General features: G+C 39.7%; 2 protein-coding genes across 2 annotated transcripts; both read right to left on the minus strand.

The window, feature by feature from the left end:
* Positions 1 to 1,630: 1,630 nt before the first annotated feature.
* LOC119004665 (multidrug and toxin extrusion protein 1-like) lies at positions 1,631 to 9,884 on the minus strand. The gene is made up of 17 exons (XM_037071792.1): positions 9,642 to 9,884; positions 8,601 to 8,702; positions 8,446 to 8,514; positions 8,212 to 8,360; positions 8,054 to 8,096; positions 7,846 to 7,890; positions 5,395 to 5,492; positions 5,201 to 5,298; positions 4,557 to 4,670; positions 4,405 to 4,472; positions 4,184 to 4,292; positions 3,499 to 3,574; positions 3,076 to 3,145; positions 2,832 to 2,964; positions 2,587 to 2,681; positions 2,456 to 2,498; positions 1,631 to 2,235 (listed from the first exon to the last, which is right to left on the minus strand). The coding sequence occupies exons 1-17, from the start codon at positions 9,777 to 9,779 to the stop codon at positions 2,024 to 2,026; spliced, it is 1,662 nt and encodes a 553-aa protein (XP_036927687.1). The 5' UTR covers positions 9,780 to 9,884; the 3' UTR covers positions 1,631 to 2,023.
* A 1,413-nt stretch (positions 9,885 to 11,297) lies between these two features.
* LOC119004674 (multidrug and toxin extrusion protein 1-like) lies at positions 11,298 to 21,017 on the minus strand. Its single transcript, XM_037071804.1, has 17 exons — positions 19,497 to 21,017; positions 18,421 to 18,522; positions 18,266 to 18,334; positions 18,032 to 18,180; positions 17,874 to 17,916; positions 17,666 to 17,710; positions 15,226 to 15,323; positions 15,032 to 15,129; positions 14,388 to 14,501; positions 14,236 to 14,303; positions 14,010 to 14,118; positions 13,325 to 13,400; positions 12,902 to 12,971; positions 12,658 to 12,790; positions 12,411 to 12,505; positions 12,280 to 12,322; positions 11,298 to 11,664 (listed from the first exon to the last, which is right to left on the minus strand). The coding sequence occupies exons 1-17, from the start codon at positions 19,632 to 19,634 to the stop codon at positions 11,453 to 11,455; spliced, it is 1,662 nt and encodes a 553-aa protein (XP_036927699.1). The 5' UTR covers positions 19,635 to 21,017; the 3' UTR covers positions 11,298 to 11,452.
* Between the last annotated feature and the right edge of the window lies 1 nt (position 21,018).

Consider the following 21,018-nt stretch of genomic DNA (forward strand, 5'->3'; position numbering starts at 1 on the left):
TGCCTCCATATAATTTTTTTTATATGATAGTGTATTCTACTGGAGATTTCTTAGATTAACTCTTGCTGTTTATCACTGCCTTCCTTTCTAAAATGTTAATGTCGTGCAGACATTTGGTGGTAAGAACCTGCAGCGGGTGGGGGTGATCCTTCAGCAGGACATCATCATCCTGCAGATGTTCTGTCTGCCCTGCTGGGGTCTCCTCATTAACACTCAGGCCATCTTGTTGTGCCTGGGCCTGAACCCGAGGTGACCACATAACTAGCTAACTACATTCTACAACTTTCTGTTAAAATGCAAGAAAGGAAATACACTTACATTTATGTTTGCACTCACCAAAAGAGTCTCAGTTTGTCTTCCACCTCTGGTTCGCTTGAAATAAATCTTTAATTGATTGAAAGATTGAGAGATTTGATATTTCAGCACCATGTCTGGCTACCATGTTTTCAATGGCTGCTGAAGCCTGATTCTCTCTCTCACCTCTGCTCCCCCTGTTGTTTTACTAACCCCTTATCTCTGGAGCCATAGTCCACGTCAGAGTAAATCACCTGTAAATCACCTCAATACTGTTACAATAGCAAACTGCAGCAAATGAAAAAGGCTAAAAAGGGCAGTGGATGTTGCCTCCTATATTCTTGGCACTCTCTTTGAATTCTGGCCATACTCTGCAAATTACACCTTTACCATGTCTTCATATAAAGGGTTTTGACACTCTGTGCTTTAGCATTTGACTTGCAAGACATACCATCAGCAGATACTCAGCAGCTTTAATACATGACTACACTAGACAGGGGTTATCAGAGTGATTGTAAGCATTGCTGCCTGCTGCTGCTGCTGCAGGATACATGATTTGACCACTGATGTCCACTGATGTACCAGAATGATAAAACCATTAACATGTGAAGTCAACAACAATGACAATCTCATTACAATGCAAAGTTCTGCTGGGAAACCTATGGTCCTCGCATTCATGTGGATGCTGCTTGATACAAACCATCTCAGACACTGTTGCAAACTATGTGATGTGTACATGGTAATTATGTTTACCGAGGGCTACGTCCAGCACAGCGAGACAATGTGCCCTGCCACACTGCAAAAAAATATCAATTAGCATCCACATGAATGCCAGTAACCCAAATTTCTAAGGATGAATATTTGATTGAGACGACGTGATCATTGTTATTCACTTAACCTCAGTAAATAGCAATGATCACTGGTTTTAATGTTATGGCTGATTGGTGTAGGACTGTGCAGTAAATGTGAGAGCCAAAAAATGTTTCAACAGTATCTTCTTATGTTGTACCCGCAGAACCAGGTGCAATGCTGGCCTAAACCCAGGTCCAATTATCTGTGTTGATCCCACTGTGTCATCTTTTATAAACTTTTATAAACTAACTGACAGCACCATAACTCAATGCGTTACATTAACGCTCAGCTTGAACTTCCTATCCATTTGCGCATTTTCATTTGCACATCATTTCTTGTAATTGTTCACTGCCAGCTGGTCTGCTCTTTTTATCCTTTTAACCAAAAAACAGATTGTGTATATATATTTATATTGTATAGTTATATTTTCTACTTTTTAAAATAGTTTATATTGTTAATTTGTTATATTTTCTATTCTTTAAATAGTTTATATTGTTAATTTGTTATATTTTCACTTAATAGTTATTTGATGCATGCACCAATATCACCACAACAAATTCCTCGTATGTGTAAGATCGTACTTGGCAATAAAGCTTTTTCTGATTCTGATTATAGGAGAGGTGGCAGTAATCACAGGTATGTGGCTGAGAGCAAATCACTGGCAGATTCACTGTAACATCGTAAAGCTGTGTAAAAGTGACATTTTGCATTGATATAAATCCACTGATCATAGATCACTTTCACTTTCTGTAATTTTTGCTCATCTGCGCTTGTTCCCTTCATCTGCATGTCCTGCCGTGACATCCTGCCATGCATCTGCATCACACTGGCGGATAAAGACATACTTCACTAAATACAATAGACTTTTTTTTTATGTTCATGTGACCAAGTTCGTGGTCAGCAGGTTTATAATAATTCCAACAGCCAGGACAAATAGCATGACAGCCAGAGCCAGGCCCCTACGCAGCACCAGTTCCCTGTAGGAGAGCTGCTTCTCCACTGGATTTTCTGCTGATCCACGCTCAGGTTCAGCCAGGTCAAGGCTGTCTGTGTGGCCGCATGAGTTCCCTTCATCATCTTGTTGGATACCTGGACATTCAAATGCAAATGCAACTAATGTTTTCACTGGAAAATATTAAATTGTTAGGTTGTGTAGGTGAACTTTCAGTTTGATGCATTAATAAAGAGCTGAATTGAGACCATGACTTGGGTTCTGTTTGAGATGTGAGAAAGTCCCACTGACACTGAGTTACAGAAGTTATGCTCTTATTCTGAAAAATAAGGAATAAGGCAGCACAAACATTCTTACTTGTATCTTTGAAGACCCCGTGCACTCCTGCTCTGATTTGAGCCTGGAAGTAAAACAAAATGTGAACATACATCCATAAAGAAGTTCCTTTATACCATTTAAAATAGGAATATTTTCCTCTGAAGACTAACCTCATCTGTCACTGTCTTCCAGTTTAATCTTGTCACATAGAACAACAGAAATGTGCACTGCAGAAACACACAGGTAAACAGGCCTGTCCACAGACCTGAGGGAAAGAGAGAGTTCTACATCTTACTATAAGAATAGTGAGTACTGTAGTGTTGATGACGTGGTGAATCTCACACATGCTGCAAAACTTAAAAATGACTAGTTGGGGAGCAGAGTGGTAAAAAAACATCTCTGTTATAGATCTTACCCTTAATCCCTAATTTGGCTGCAAACATCAGCGACACTCCAATAGGAAAACCAATTCCATAATATCCCACAATGTTGCAAATAGCTCCAACTTTCTGTTTACCTGCTCCTCTCATTACGCCACCCATGGCAGCCTAGTCATGCAAAAAGACAAAGACTTGGATAGACTTGACCAAAACGAGCACGTTTCAGAGATGCAATAATACATGTGTGTGTCACAGGATCTTAATGGCAGAGGTACTCACTGCTGTTGCCTCTACGAGGACGAATGGTGCATAAAGAGTGATGATATCAGCAACCCTTTCCCTGATTTGTCTGAAAGAGGAGTGAATCAAAATGTACAGTTTGACACTGAGAGAAATTACACTTTCATAGGTGTTTGTGTGTGACGTTTGAGCACTGTGACATGATGATCAGTCAGTAAATTGCCGTAGGTACATGATGCATCTCAACATGACTGAGCTTTGCTGTCAGGTAATTTGCCTTGAGTTAATATGTAACAGATTATGTAGCAAAGTTCACTTTTTACTGTGTAAGACAGACAATGACTGACATAATGGTGAAAGGTCATTAAGAGCCTGTTATCTCTCTGAGACTTGACACTGACTCTGTGTGTTTGAAAATAACACACCATGGGAATAAACAACATATGTTAGATTCATACTCACTCATCATATGTAAAGACATAAGAGATATGGTCCTTCAGGCTTCCAAGTGCAATCGACAAGCATACAGAGGCTGACACTGATAAAAAGTAACACAGTTAATTGTTTATGTTTGACTGTAAATGCACTGACATACAATATATTCACAAATAGAATGACCAGTCTGTTGTTGGCCAATGAGTGGCTCTGCTGGAGCAGTAAGAGAGCTTGAAGGAATGGTTTACCCAAAAATGAAAAGTCAGTCATTACCTACTCATCCCCATACCAATGGAAAGTCAGGTGAGGTTTTGTAGTCTGAAAAAACAGACTATTTCCAGCGTTCTCTTAAAGTGACACTCTCGTCAAAAAGGTCCCCAGATTCTTCGGTTGTATAGAAGATGCCACAATGCTGATTTGCTGTAGTTCCAGAAATGTATTATAGACAACAAAACTTGACCCACCTTTCCATCGTCTTGGGGGTGAACAGATTATGACTGAATTTTCATTTTTGTATGAACCATACCTTTAATGCCCGTCCAGAGCGACTCATAATTGCTTGATAGAGTAACAGCTTGCTCCTCTCACTAAGCTTTTTCTTCACTAATTTCTTGATTACATAACAGTAATTCTAGTATTATCTTCTTCAAATACAAGTAATTTGTGAGATATTAAAATAAAGATTTACAATTGTGTTTAAGAGCAAACTGACCTGCGCAGAATATTGACAGTTTAGCAGACAGCTTGGCCTGCTCAGTGTCTCCAGCTCCCAAGGCATTTCCAACTCTTACTGTTCCTGCGATACTAAAACCTAAAGGAAACTAACAACAAAAGCACACAACACGATATACACTGCATGATTAATTTCACACTCAGAACAATTTCATGTCTTTTTCATTTTTGGTTGAGGAAAGAATATTTCAGGAGCGTTACCATGTATGCCATATTTCCCATCTGGTATACAACTGACTGAGCTCCAAGCTCTGCTTCATTGATTAGACCTGTCAAAAACAGGTGTTAGATTTTAGACCATCCTTAATTAATACAAATGCTTTGAGAACATAAAGTGGCTAAGTTGACATTACCTGCCAGAAAACCTCCAATCTCATACATCCAACACTCAACACATAACATGACCATGCTGGGGATGGCCAAGTGAATGAATGAGCTCCAGTCCTGCAGACACTCTTTAGACCAACCTGTGTTGGCAATCAGTGAATCAATAAATCATTCAGCTATAAACAATGTTTCATTGATGCTAATACAGTGTTAACATGCACAATAATATATGGGTCATACTCAGTGATGGAATGTCTTCAACCCTCTGCCAACCTCCATTAAGTCATAACACATAGATGACGTAATGTAGGCACTAACTACAAACAAAAGTCAATACATCATCACAATGTTATATTTCGAAAACTATGTTGAAGTAAACATGTATATGAGGCTGTGATCCTGCACTCTCACTGAAGTTACATAGTGCAGAAACAAGTGAGGGGCGGTGGAGTGGCTGAGACAAAGACACCATTCACCTCAGTACAAGACACTGGACCATCAACATGATTTTGAGCCTCTTATTTTAGGTTAAAAAGTTACATAATGTTGATTTAAACCAAAAGCGTCCCTCTCTGACTTTTCGCTGTACCTCATTAACAAATGGGAACATTTGGAGACTTATTATATAGTATGCAGGGTCACTATCTTCAAATGCAAATGTTGTCCCCACCTCCCCAGGTGGCCTTATGAAGACCTTTCCAAAGGATATAAGCATAGAGAAGTCCTGCCATGCAGAACTGGGAAAGGGCATTGGATGCTGCAGAACCTCTGTAAAGAAAATGTAAGTGGCGATACTGGTTATGTAATGACAGGAATAAAAGTGTTACTAAAAGAATCATGTGAAGTCAGATAAGCAATACTCACGTTACTCCCAGATTTAACTGGTAAAGGAAAATGTAGTTGATGAGTGCGTTAAGAATATTAACCACAACGCCCGTGATTACCTGAGGCCAAATGATGCCCTAAAAGAAAAGAGCCACATATTATCCTTTTTGGACAGTAGTTAGAACCTAAAGATGGCTAGTTTCCCACCAATGTGTCATTGTCTCATCAGCAGACAAAACAAACAAAAAAAGATGTTTGCTGAATGCTGTGTATGGAAAGGTCCTGCTCACAGCTGTGTAGAGCTGCTCATATCTGGCAACAACTAGAGTCACAATCAATTCTGCTCTGATCTGGAACTGTTTAACGATGGGAGGAGAACTCAAAGATTACTTTTCAACTTTTGGGATTAAAAAGTGGATTTGTGTTCACTCCCATTGTTCGTACCCACAGATGAAGCTGTTCCCTGTGGATGTAAAAATGGATTCTGAACTGAACTCAGATTCCCAGAATTCTGCAGTCGTCACATATAGTTGCAAATTCAGCTCTGAGCTGCTATCGGTGCCTTTGTTCTTTCTCTTCTCCATTTCCCTCCCCACAGAGCTGCCTGCCCTCAAGTGCTCCTCTCCTGGATTTTTCTGGGCCTAACAGCTGCTAAGAGCTGCAGCCTACATTTCTAGCGAGCCCAAAGAACGTCTCCTCAATGCAGTGACACATGTTGCCCTACTAAGGCAAAATACCTTAACTCTCCAGAGTGTGAAACTGAGAAAATGACTTTAAAATTATCTTAATGTCCTGACAATTGAGTTATAGATATAATATTGTAATTTTCACATTTTGTAGTGTATACCTGTATTAATCTAGCTGCAAAAAAAGTTGAATTTAAATTTGACCTTAGACTCTTTTTTGGAAGTTATTGCATTCTGCCTTAGCATTGCCCACAAAATGACAATTGGTCATACCAAGGCAAAAGACCTTAACTTCTATTTTATAGCACAATGTTATGATAACAATGATAACTTTCACTTAAAATGTAAGCAATATTGACCCTATTGGACTCACACTTACACACACTCCTTCAGCCCGGAGCATATCACATTCACATGTGATATCAGTGAGCACATTATCCCTTATAATCATTAATTGTTATTAATAGCCAAATTTAACACAAAACTCCTTATTAATGTTGCATGAAGCACTACATATGGTGCCCCGTACCAGGAACTGTACTGTTTGATAGTCATTCATAAACATGCAATATTGGTTTCAACATAATTTCGACAGTGCTATAAATTTGAGATTCCCATCTTGAACCCTTTAGCCAAAAGTCTTTACATTTAACCCCACTAGTCTATTTCAGGAGTAGACATTGATTTATACTTACAGACAAATGCAGTGTGGTTAAAAATTGATTATCAATCAAATTTATAACCCATTTGATTCATCTTTTAGGTTAGTGACTGCCTCTTTGAGCCATTTGCTATTGCTATCGATTGAAAGTGCTCTGCCATCTCTTCTCCACAGGAAGCTATCCCCTACTGTGTAGGTCAACACGCTGTTTGGTTTGGCTACTGTTCTCCCCAAGCAACGCTACAGAGTGTCTGACAAAGCAACACCATAGCCAACCACACTGACTGTTGTTGCACAACTTTTTTAACAATGGAGAGCCCATGTGTAGAGTGGTTTATTTCTTCCCTGGCACGAAGTGTAAAACACTGACTGCCTTAAAGTCATCAGCAGGGTAAATCCTACTTAAGGACAGGTGTGATGTGCAGACCAGATTCACAAGCCAGTTGTTAAGATGTTAACTTCTGATTTTCCACAGCTAAATCAGCCTTGTTGTTCAGAGCAAAACAGCCTTAGAACAGGGGGTAGAACTCCTTAGAGCACATATGTAAGGTCGACTCCCTCTCCACTCAGAAGATGTGACCAATTCCCAACTGACCCTAAGTCCTTGGGAATTAAGTCATTTCCTCAACCTCCACCGAGAGACAGAGATAACAGTAACAGTAAAGACAACTAGAGTGTCTGGTGAGCACTGAGTTTAGTGAGACTATGACCTGACTTCAAACACATAGATACACACATTGTTGAGGTGTACTAATGTACACTAATGTACAGTAACATGATCTGGGGTGACAATACACTTAATATAGAATTGTTACATATTATAACTTTAACAAACTGTTGACAAATTTAGACCTGGCAAGGAACCAATTTGGATTTCTAACATTGCACTTTTCCTTATGTTTAACATATCTAAAGGGAATCACTTGATGGCATAGTGGAGGTTTGTGGTTTCACACACATTTATTATAAGTTCAGAAAGCCCTGACCTCATTGCCTTTGGAATTCAGACAGTATACAAAGTATTCACATCAACATGCTACCTGACATGCCGAATAAATAGAAGGCTGATTGAATTGTCCTCTTTATCTAATTCCACTGTACTTTTTTGGATAACAGCAAGCAAATCCCAGGCTATGGACTTACCTGGTTTTGTAGGTATTTTGAGAGTAATGCATACATGAATGCAGCCTAGAAAAAGCCACAAAGACATTATTAAAAAACGGATATATTCAGACACAACAGACATCATTTTTTTTGACAGCTTGTTATTACTCAGAGTAATCAGTAAGTGTAGCAGGTAAAATTCCACAAACAAAACTTTTGCTTCATATTGAGGTTTGAACATACTCACAGGAAGCGCTGGCATAAAGATCTTCACATACAGCTGAGCCAACCTAGAGAGGGATTTTCAATTAGTATCAACATGAAACTGTTTTTTATCGGTTAAGAAACTAAAAGAAAGAATGAAAAATAAAAACAACTGAAGCATGAGAAGAAGTGAATTTTGACCTGGCCACTGCTGGTTCCTGTTTGACAGCCAGCAGAATGGGTTCTGTGTTGATGAGGATCGCCCAGCAGGGAAAACATGCCAGTAACAAAATGAGTATCGCCCGCTGTAGAACGACCCCAACTCTGAGGAGGTTATTGCTCCCAAAGGTCTGAAACCAGAGTATTTTCTTATTTGTCAACCAACTTTATGATTATTTATTTCTATTTATTAATACAGCACTGACAGTTTCATACCTGAGAAACTAGAGTATCACAAGCTGCTGCCAAGCCAATTCCAACAGATATACCTGTAACATTAATAACCTGAGGATGACACAAACATCGGTGGATTATGTTCTGTTGCTTTACTAGTCATTTTCACTGTGGGAACATTAATATACATTACTCACTGCTATGGCCAAAGACACTCCTGCCAGCTCTATCCGCCCCAGATGGCCACAGAAAACAGTACTGATAAAACTCAGTCCAAAAATCAAGAACTGGGATACAATCTGATGGAAAAAAAAAAACACAAATCAATGGAAAGTCACTGAGACAAAAGTAGCAAGTACTTTTACTGACAGTTTCAGCTACTAATTACTATATAGATTAATATTTTGCATATCAAAATATAAAAAACTATAAAATATGTTTTGTTCTAAACTAAACTACTCAACAATCAGTGTTGTAACAATGACCTAAAAGATGCAACAGAGTAAAAGTAAAGGTATTTTATTAAAACATTACTTTGTTGAAGGTGAAAGTAATCCATCTGAATAAAGCTTTAGTAAAAGTACCTGATACTAAATTTACTTATTTTTTGAGGTATTTACAAATGAGTCCTTCATTTGATTTGATTGATTTCTGAAAAAATTAATTAATAAAAAAAATGTACTACTCTGGCAAAGTAACTGGTAACAACAAATGTACACTGTTCGTTTTAAAAGCTGACTTTACCTTAAAAAAGTCACAAACTGAAACATATGCATATATCTACATGCATGTATCTACTGTAAAGGGGGTGCGGGAGTTAGTGATTATCATTGATTATCGGCTGGAAGATGATGACAATCAGTGTTTCAGCTGATTGCTGTTAAATAAAATAATTTCGAAAAGTCTAGAAAATGATGTTAAATAGCTTGAATGTAATGGGAGTAAAAAGTACTAGAAACTGTAGTGGGGTGGAAGTGTAAAGTAGCAGAATACGGTTTTTAATATCTAATATATATTAACTATGGAGTAAAAAGAAAGTGCTTAAGTACAAGACTTTCCCTTGAGTCAGTGGGATATTAATAGACGACTTTTAGCCGACTTAAAGTCAGTATCTGACCGAAGCAACTTCCTCCACCGCTGCAAGCTTCAGTGATTCACCCAGTGGGTTTTAAAATGTTAATTTGACTTTTTGAGCTCATTGATCGGTACTGTCAGGACGTCAAACCCAGGCTACTCACCACTGGTCCGGCCAGTTTACACAACTCTCTGATTTCTGTGTTGAAATCAACAGGGATCATCATGCGGATCCGCCTTATAACAAAACATTCACTCCATGAAGAAGGAGGGAGATGTGAGCCCTGTCCGCTGCCCTCCATGATTCAACTGGAACACTTCCTGCTCTGCTCGGTGCACCGCTGTATGCAGCTGTCAGGGAGGCTTCGGGTCGGTCCAGGATCTCAGCCTGTGTGAGGAGGAGGAGGAGGAGGAGGAGGAGGGAGGAGACACCTGAGGGAGTCAGAGAGAGCCACGCTGACGTCGCCTGCTCACAGACAGAGTGATGGATGGGCGTCCGCACTGAGTTTTTTCTCTCACCATTACGTGTGAATTCTTCAAATTTTTCGTTATTAATTCTTTATTTTTCTCCTGCACAATAAGCTGTTCATACATGGAGAAAAAAAAACGGTTTATCGAGCCATGTTTCTCTGCAGGTAAAGTTCCTACAGTAACTTCAAAGGACCACCTTGTCTATTCTCTGAGCATAAATGAGTTTCTCTCGCCCCCTGCAGGCTGATTAGTGGCATCGCTGCAGGAACAGGGCTTTGTTTGTGTTTGTGTTCTTACTGCCTACAATATTGACTAAGGCTTAATTATTTACATAACCTTGTCTCAGGAAGATTGTGGGCCTGGTCTCACACTTGATGACTGCTTGCAATAAAATTGTATCCATCCAAGTCAGTGAATTAGTTACAACATGGTGGCCAGGGGAGCAGGACTGCATAATAATAAGTGATCTGTCTGTTTCACTCGACTGCGTGTGCATGGGCATCTTCTTAGTTAAGGGCGAACAGAGGACTCCAGCTGTGGCCAATTTCACTGGATACTACTGCATAGGACTTTCACTGAGTGTTACTCTCATGTTTGCTGCTAAACTGAGAGTAACTGAATAACTGCATGAAGGGACATTCTTTGTCTCTGTTTTGGTTTTTGTTTGAATGTGGAGCCGGCTGTGGCACTAACAGACTGCGGTACCCTTGATTCTCTTCAGAATCAGTAACTGAGCTTTTAACATTGACTTGTTGCATGCAGGAATTAGAGAAATTGAAAGTTGGTTGTTTCTGCTTGACTGCAGGCTGTGGAACGAGCGCAGAAAAACACGACCAGGCCATTATTAAGCTCAGATGCTCCCCGCCTGACCTAAAGTAATGGGAGTGTAAGCTGCCTGCTAAAGCTAACATTAGCATCAATTCATCAAATGTTATTTTATGGAAATGTATGCTTTTCCTTCTTTTTTAGCTATCCTTCGACCAAGTTTGACCACTGTTTGCTTAACACATGTCTCAACAAATCTTTTCCCCAAGTCAGTAGAAGGCTACATGTCTCTGAACACTGAGTTCCATGATGGGAACCCGGGGAGGCAGGGTGGACGCAGGGTCCAGCAGCTGAAGGGTGGACGTCTCTCCATCACACAGCTCCTCCTCAGGCGAGGCCTCACTATGTTTGCAGCAGTTACTCTTCTAGCCGTGGGAGCAAGTGTGCACTTCCTCGCGCCCCAGACTCAGCCTTGAGGGGCCAACTTTACTTGGGACTGGATCAATACTACATATTCTCCTGAACACATTATCTCCACTTCCATTGTGCTGGTCCCAAATGAAGAGACAGATTGACCTTGATGGTCCCAGATCACCACAATGTTTCTGTTTAATGTATTGAATACAAACTCAAGAGAGTTTGACAGAATGTGGTTGAGAGCAAATCACTGGTAGATTCACACAGAGCACTGCTGGATAAGGAGCTACTTCACTGGATACAATAGATTTTTTTTTCATATTCATGTGACAAAGTTCATGATCAGCAGGTTTATAATAATTCCAACAGCCAGGACAAATAGCATGACAGCCAGAGCCAGGCCCCTACGCAGCACCAGTTCCCTGTAGGAGAGCTGCTTCTCCACTGGACTTTTTGCTGATCCACGTTCAGGTTCAGCCAGGTCAATGGTGTCTGTGTAGCCGCATGAGTTCCCTTCATCATCTTGTTGGATACCTGGACATTCAAATGCAAATGCAACTAATGTTTTCACTGGAAACTATTAAAATGTTAAAGTTATTCACATGTTGTGTAGGTGAACTTTCAGTTCGATGCATTGACAAAGAGCTGAAGTGAGACCAAGACTTGGGTTCTGTTTGAGACGTGAGAAAGTCCCACTGACACTGAGTTACAGAAGTTATGCTCTTATTCTGAAAAATAAGGAAGAGTTTTAGTGTGTTACTGACCTTTTCACACACTTCATCAACCCAAAAATAAAAGTCCAGACATTGTCAACTCAGCCTCACGTCGATGTACAGTGAGGTTTAGTAGTCTACAAAACAATTCAGAAGCAACTCAGCAAAACAGAGTTGTAAACCAATGAATTATATGGAGCTGTCACATCGCGGTGAGGTTGTCTTGTCTTTGGGATCTGTCTTGTGGATTCATGTTTTATTTTGAAAGTAACTTCCCTCTCGTTTCAGATCACGTGCCCTTCCTCCTGTGTTCCTCCTGTGCAATATCAGTGTTCCTTTATCATAATACACTTATAATCATTTAAAGTGGCTCCACGAGAGAACATGTCATGTTCTTCATCTGTGGCAGTATAAATTGTTGCACAAACATTCTTACTTGTATCTTTGAAGACCCCGTGCACTCCTGCTCTGATTTGAGCCTGGAAGTAAAACAAAATGTGAACATATATCCATAAAGAAGTTCCTTTATACCATTTAAAATAGGAATATTTACCTCTGAAGACTAACCTCATCTGTCACTGTCTTCCAGTTTAATCTTGTCACATAGAACAACAGAAATGTGCACTGCAGAAACACACAGGTAAACAGGCCTGTCCACAGACCTGAGGGAAAGAGAGAGTTCTACATCTTACTATAAGAATAGTGAGTACTGTAGTGTTGATGACGTGGTGAATCTCACACATGCTGCAAAATTTAAAAATGACTAGTTGGGGAACAGAGTGGTAAAAAAAAACATCTCTGTTATAGATCTTACCCTTAATCCCTAATTTGGCTGCAAACATCAGCGACACTCCAATAGGAAAACCAATTCCATAATATCCCACAATGTTGCAAATAGCTCCAACTTTCTGTTTACCTGCTCCTCTCATTACGCCACCCATGGCAGCCTAGTCATGCAAAAAGACAAAGACTTGGATAGACTTGACCAAAACGAGTACGTTTCAGAGATGCAATAATACATGTGTGTGTCACAGGATCTTAATGGCAGAGGTACTCACTGCTGTTGCCTCTACGAGGACGAATGGTGCATAAAGAGTGATGACATCAGCAACCCTTTCCCTGATTTGTCTGAAAGAGGAGTGAATCAAAATGTACAGTTTGACACTGAGAGAAATTACACTTTCATAGGTGTTTGTGTGTGACGTTTGAGCACTGTGACATGATGATCAGTCAGTAAATTGCAGTAAGTACGTAATGCATCTCAGCATGACTGAGCTTTGCTGTCAGGTAATTTGCCTTGAGTTAATATGTAACAGATTATGTAGCAAAGTTCACTTTTTACTGTGTAAGACAGACAATGACTGACATAATGGTGAAAGGTTATTAAGAGCCTGTTATCTCTCTGAGACTTGACACTGACTCTGTGTGTTTGAAAATAACACACCATGGGAATAAACAACATATGTTAGATTCATACTCACTCATCATATGTAAAGACATAAGAGATATGGTCCTTCAGGCTTCCAATTGCAATCGACAAGCATACAGAGGCTGACACTGATAAAAAGTAACACAGTTAATTGTTTATGTTTGACTGTAAATGCACTGACATACAATATATTCACAAATAGAACGACCAGTCTGTTGTTGGCCAATGAGTGGCTCTGCTGGCGCAGTAAGAGAGCTTGAAGGAATGGTTTACCCAAAAATGAAAAGTCAGTCATTACCTACTCATCCCCATAGCGATGGAAAGTCAGGAGAGGTTTTGTAGTCTGAAAAAACAGACTATTTGCAGCGTTCTCTTAAAGTGACACTCTCGTCAAAAAGGTCCCCAGATTCTTCGGTTGTATAGAAGATGCCACAATGCTGATTTGCTGTAGTTCCAGAAATGTATCATAGACAACAAAACTTGACCCACCTTTCCATCGTCTTGGGGGTGAACAGATTATGACTGAATTTTCATTTTTGTATGAACCATACCTTTAATGCCCGTCCAGAGCGACTCATAATTGCTTGATAGAGTAACAGCTTGCTCCTCTCACTAAGCTTTTTCTTCACTAATATCTTGATTACACAACAGTAATTCTGGTATTATCTTCTTCAAATACAAGTAATTTGTGAGATATTAAAATAAAGATTTACAATTGTGTTTAAGAGCAAACTGACCTGCGCAGAATATTGACAGTTTAGCAGACAGCTTGGCCTGCTCAGTGTCTCCAGCTCCCAAGGCATTTCCAACTCTTACTGTTCCTGCGATACTAAAACCTAAAGGAAACTAACAACAAAAGCACACAACATGATATACACTGCATGATTAATTTCACACTCAGAACAGTTTCATGTCTTTTTCATTTTTGGTTGAGGAAAGAATATTTCACAGAAGGAACGTTACCATGTATGCCATATTTGCCATCTGGTATACAACTGACTGAGCTCCAAGCTCTGCTTCATTGATTAGACCTGTGAAAAACAGGTGTTAGATTTTAGACCATCCTTAATTAATACAAATGCTTTGAGAACATAAAGTGGCTAAGTTGACATTACCTGCCAGAAAACCTCCAATCTCATACATCCACCACTCAACACATAACATGACCATGCTGGGGATGGCCAAGTGAATGAATGAGCTCCAGTCCTGCAGACACTCTTTAGACCAACCTGTGTTGGCAATCAGTGAATCAATAAATCATTCAACTATCAACTATGTTTCATTGATGCTAATACAGTGTTAACATGCACAATAATATATGGGTCATACTCAGTGATGGAATGTCTTCAACCCTCTGCCAACCTCCATTAAGTCATAACACATAGATGACGTAATGTAGGCACTAACTACAAACAAAAGTCAATACATCATCACAATGTTATATTTCGAAAACTATGTTGAAGTAAACATGTATATGAGGCTGTGATCCTGCACTCTCACTGAAGTTACATAGTGCAGAAACAAGTGAGGGGCGGTGGAGTGGCTGAGACAAAGACACCATTCACCTCAGTACAAGACACTGGACCATCAACATGATTTTGAGCCTCTTATTTTAGGTTAAAAAGTTACATAATGTTGATTTAAACCAAAAGCATCCCTCTCTGACTTTTCTCTGTACCTCATTAACAAATGGGAACATTTGGAGACTTATCATATAGTATGCAGGGTCACTATCTTCAAATGCAAATGTTGTCCTCACCTCCCCAGGTGGCCTTATGAAGACCTTTCCAAAGGATATAAGCATAGAGAAGTCCTGCCATGCAGAACTGGGAAAGGGCATTGGATGCTGCAGAACCTCTGTAAAGAAAATGTAAGTGGCGATACTGGTTATGTAATGACAGCAATAAAAATGTTACTAAAAGAATCATGTGAAGTCAGATAAGCAATACTCACGCTACTCCCAGATTTAACTGGTAAAGGAAAATGTAGTTGATGAGTGCGTTAAGAATATTAACCACAACACCCGTGATTACCTGAGGCCAAATGATGCCCTAAAAGGAAAGAGCCACATATTATCCTTTTTGGACAGTAGTTAGAACCTAAAGATGGTTAGTTTCCCACCAATGTGTCATTGTCTCATCAGCAGACAAAACAAAAAAAAAAGATGTTTGCTGATTGCTGTGTATGGAAAGGTCCTGCTCACAGCTGTGTAGAGCTGCTCATATCTGGCAACAACTAGAGTCGCAATCAATTCTGCTCTGATCTGGAACTGTTTAACGATGGGAGGAGAACTCAAAGATTACTTTTCAACTTTTGGGATTAAAAAGTGGATTTGTGTTCACTCCCATTGTTCGTACCCACAGATGAAGCTGTTCCCTGTGGATGTAAAAATGGATTCTGAACTGAACTCAGATTCCCAGAATTCTGCAGTCGTCACATATAGTTGCAAATTCAGCTCTGAGCTGCTATCGGTGCCTTTGTTCTTTCTCTTCTCCATTTCCCTCCCCACAGAGCTGCCTGCCCTCAAGTGCTCCTCTCCTGGATTTTTCTGGGCCTAACAGCTGCTAAGAGCTGCAACCTACATTTCTAGCGAGCCCAAAGAACGTCTCCTCAATGCAGTGACACATGTTGCCCTACTAAGGCAAAATACCTTAACTCTCCAGAGTGTGAAACTGAGAAAATGACTTTAAAATTATCTTAATGTCCTGACAATTGAGTTATAGATATAATATTGTAATTTTCACATTTTGTAGTGTATACCTGTATTAATCTAGCTGCAAAAAAAGTTGAATTTAAATTTGACCTTAGACTCTTTTTTGGAAGTTATTGCATTCTGCCTTAGCATTGCCCACAAAATGACAATTGGTCATACCAAGGCAAAAGACCTTAACTTCTATTTCATAGCACAATGTTATGATAACAATGATAACTTTCACTTAAAATGTAAGCAATATTGACCCTATTGGACTCACACTTACACACACTCCTTCAGCCTGGAGCATATCACATTCACATGTGATATCAGTGAGCACATTATCCCTTATAATCATTAATTGTTATTAATAGCCAAATTTAACACGAAACTCCTTATTAATGTTGCATGAAGCACTACATATGGTGCCCCGTACCAGGAACTGTACTGTTTGATAGTCATTCATAAACATGCAATATTGGTTTCAACATAATTTCGACAGTGCTATAAATTTGAGATTCCCATCTTGAACCCTTTAGCCAAAAGTCTTTACATTTAACCCCACTAGTCTATTTCAGGAGTAGACATTGATTTATACTTACAGACAAATGCAGTGTGGTTAAAAATTGATTATCAATCAAATTTATAACCCGTTTGATTAATCTTTTAGGTTAGTGACTGCCTCTTTGAGCCATTTGCTATTGCTATCGATTGAAAGTGCTCTGCCATCTCTTCTCCACAGGAAGCTATCCCCTACTGTGTAGGTCAACACGCTGTTTGGTTTGGCTACTGTTCTCCCCAAGCAACGCTACAGAGTGTCTGACAAAGCAACACCATAGCCAACCACACTGACTGTTGTTGGACAACTTTTTTAACAATGGAGAGCCCATGTGTAGAGTGGTTTATTTCTTCCCTGGCACGAAGTGTAAAACACTGACTGCCTTAAAGTCATCAGCAGGGTAAATCCTACTTAAGGACAGGTGTGATGTGCAGACCAGATTCACAAGCCAGTTGTTAAGATGTTAACTTCTGATTTTCCACAGCTAAATCAGCCTTGTTGTTCAGAGCAAAACAGCCTTAGAACAGGGGGTAGAACTCCTTAGAGCACATATGTAAGGTCGACTCCCTCTCCACTCAGAAGATGTGACCAATTCCCAACTGACCCTAAGTCCTTGGGAATTAAGTCATTTCCTCAACCTCCACCGAGAGACAGAGATAACAGTAACAGTAAAGACAACTAGAGTGTCTGGTGAGCACTGAGTTTAGTGAGACTATGACCTGACTTCAAACACATAGATACACACATTGTTGAGGTGTACTAATGTACAGTAACATGATCTGGGGTGACAATACACTTAATATAGAATTGTTACATATTATAACTTTAACAAACTGTTGACAAATTTAGACCTGGCAAGGAACCAATTTGGATTTCTAACATTGCACTTTTCCTTATGTTTAACATATCTAAAGGGAATCACTTGATGGCATAGTGGAGGTTTGTGGTTTCACACACATTTATTATAAGTTCAGAAAGCCCTGACCTCATTGCCTTTGGAATTCAGACAGTATACAAAGTATTCACATCAACATGCTACCTGACATGCCGAATAAATAGAAGGCTGATTGAATTGTCCTCTTTGGCTAATTCCACTGTACTTTTTTGGATAACAGCAAGCAAATCCCAGGCTATGGACTTACCTGGTTTTGTAGGTATTTTGAGAGTAATGCATACATGAATGCAGCCTAGAAAGAGCCACAAAGACATTATTAAAAAACGGATACATTCAGACACAACAGACATCATTTTTTTTGACAGCTTGTTATTACTCAGAGTAATCAGTAAGTGTAGCAGGTAAAATTCCACAAACAAAACTTTTGCTTCATATTGAGGTTTGAACATACTCACAGGAAGCGCTGGCATAAAGATCTTCACATACAGCTGAGCCAGCCTAGAGAGGGATTTTCAATTAGTATCAACATGAAACTGTTTTTTATCGGTTAAGAAACTAAAAGAAAGAATGAAAAATAAAAACAACTGAAGCATGAGAGGAAGTGAATTTTGACCTGGCCACTGCTGCTTCCTGTTTGACAGCCAGCAGAATGGGTTCTGTGTTGATGAGGATCGCCCAGCAGGGAAAACATGCCAGTAACAAAATGAGTATCGCCCGCTGTAGAACGACCCCAACTCTGAGGAGGTTATTGCTCCCAAAGGTCTGAAACCAGAGTATTTTCTTATTTGTCAACCAACTTTATGATTATTTATTTCTATTTATTAATACAGCACTGACAGTTTCATACCTGAGAAACTAGAGTATCACAAGCTGCTGCCAAGCCAATTCCAACAGATATACCTGTAACATTAATAACCTGAGGATGACACAAACATCGGTGGATTATGTTCTGTTGCTTTACTAGTCATTTTCACTGTGGGAACATTAATATACATTACTCACTGCTATGGCCAAAGACACTCCTGCCAGCTCTATCCGCCCCAGATGGCCACAGAAAACAGTACTGATAAAACTCAGTCCAAAAATCAAGAACTGGGATACAATCTGATGGAGAAAAAAAAAACACAAATCAATGGAAAGTCACTGAGACAAAAGTAGCAAGTACTTTTACTGACAGTTTCAGCTACTAATTACTATATAGATTAATATTTTGCATATCAAACAAGTCTAAGCTTATGCCAGCTTAGACTATAAAATATGTTTTGTTCTAAACTAAACTACTCAACAATCAGTGTTGTAACAATGACCTAAAAGATGCAACAGAGTAAAAATGAAGGTATTTTATTAAAACATTACTTTGGTGAAGGTGAAAGTAATCCATCTGAATAAAGCTTTAGTAATAGTACCTGATATTAAATTTACTTATTTTTTGAGGTATTTACAAATGAGTCCTTCATTTGATTTGATTTGATTCATTTCTGAAAAAAATAATTAATAAAAAAAAAAATGCACTACTCTGGCAAAGTAACTGGTAACTTAAATATCAAATAAATGTACACTGTTCGTTTTAAAAGCTGACTTTACCTTAAAAAAGTCACAAACTGAAACATATGCATATATCTACATGCATGTATCTACTGTAAAGGGGGTGCGGGAGTTAGTGATTATCATTGATTATCGGCTGGAAGATGATGACAATCAGTGTTTCAGCTGATTGCTGTTAAATAAAATAATTTCGAAAAGTCTAGAAAATGATGTTAAATAGCTTGAATGTAATGGGAGTAAAAAGTACTAGAAACTGTAGTGGGGTGGAAGTGTAAAGTAGCAGAATACGGTTTTTAATATCTAATATATATTAACTATGGAGTAAAAAGAAAGTGCTTAAGTACAAGACTTTCCCTTGAGTCAGTGGGATATTAATAGACGACTTTTAGCCGACTTAAAGTCAGTATCTGACCGAAGCAACTTCCTCCACCGCTGCTAGCTTCAGTGATTCACCCAGTGGGTTTTAAAATGTTAATTTGACTTTTTGAGCTCATTGATCGGTACTGTCAGGACGTCAAACCCAGGCTACTCACCACTGGTCCGGCCAGTTTACACAACTCTCTGATTTCTGTGTTGAAACCAACAGGGATCATCATGCGGATCCGCCTTATAACAAAACATTCACTCCATGAAGAAGGAGGGAGATGTGAGCCCTGTCCGCTGCCCTCCATGATTCAACTGGAACACTTCCTGCTCTGCTCGGTGCACCGCTGTATGCAGCTGTCAGGGAGGCTTCGGGTCGGTCCAGGATCTCAGCCTGTGTGAGGAGGAGGAGGAGGAGGAGGAGGGAGGAGGGAGGAGACACCTGAGGGAGTCAGAGAGAGCCACGCTGACGTCGCCTGCTCACAGACAGAGTGATGGATGGACGTCCGCACTGAGTTTTTTCTCTCACCATTACGTGTGAATTCTTCAAATTTTTCGTTATTAATTCTTTATTTTTCTCCTGCACAATAAGCTGTTCATACATGGAGAAAAAAAAAAAACAGTTTATCGAGCCATGTTTCTCTGCAGGTAAAGTTCCTACAGTAACTTCAAAGGACCACCTTGTCTATTCTCTGAGCATAAATGAGTTTCTCTCGCCCCCTGCAGGCTGATTAGTGGAATCGCTGCAGGAACAGGGCTTTGTTTGTGTTTGTGTTATTACTGCCTACAATATTGACTAAGGCTTAATTATTTACATAACCTTGTCTCAGGAAGATTTTGGGCCTGGTCTCACACTTGATGACTGCTTGCAATAAAATTGTATCCATCCAAGTCAGTGAATTAGTTACAACATGGTGGCCAGGGGAGCAGGACTGCATAATAATAAGTGATCTGTCTGTTTCACTCGACTGCGTGTGCATGGGCATCTTCTTAGGCAAGGGCGAACAGAGGACTCCAGCTGTGGCCAATTTCACTGGATACTACTGCATAGGACTTTCACTGAGTGTTACTCTCATGTTTGCTGCTAAACTGAGAGTAACTGAATAACTGCATGAAGGGACATTCTTCGTCTCTGTTTTGGTTTTTGTTTGAATGTGGAGCCGGCTGTGGCACTAACAGACTGTGGAACCCTTGATTCTCTTCAGAATCAGTAACTGAGCTTTTAACATTGACTTGTTGCATGCAGGAATTAGAGAAATTGAAAGTTGGTTGTTTCTGCTTGACTGCAGGCTGTGGAACGAGCGCAGAAAAACACGACCAGGCCATTATTTAGCTCAGATGCTCCCTGCCTGACCTAAAGTAATGGGAGTGTAAGCTGCCTGCTAAAGCTAACATTAGCATCAATTCATCAAATGTTATTTTATGGAAATGTATGCTTTTCCTTCTTTTTTAGCTATCCTTCGACCAAGTTTGACCACTGTTTGCTTAACACATGTCTCAACAAATCTTTTCCCCAAGTCAGTAGAAGGCTACATGTCTCTGAACACTGAGTTCCATGATGGGAACCCGGGGAGGCAGGGTGGACGCAGGGTCCAGCAGCTGAAGGGTGGACGTCTCTCCATCACACAGCTCCTCCTCAGGCGAGGCCTCACTATGTTTGCAGCAGTTACTCTTCTAGCCGTGGGAGCAAGT

This window comes from Acanthopagrus latus, chromosome 2 (genome assembly GCF_904848185.1).
Source record: "Acanthopagrus latus isolate v.2019 chromosome 2, fAcaLat1.1, whole genome shotgun sequence".
NCBI lineage: Eukaryota > Metazoa > Chordata > Actinopteri > Spariformes > Sparidae > Acanthopagrus > Acanthopagrus latus.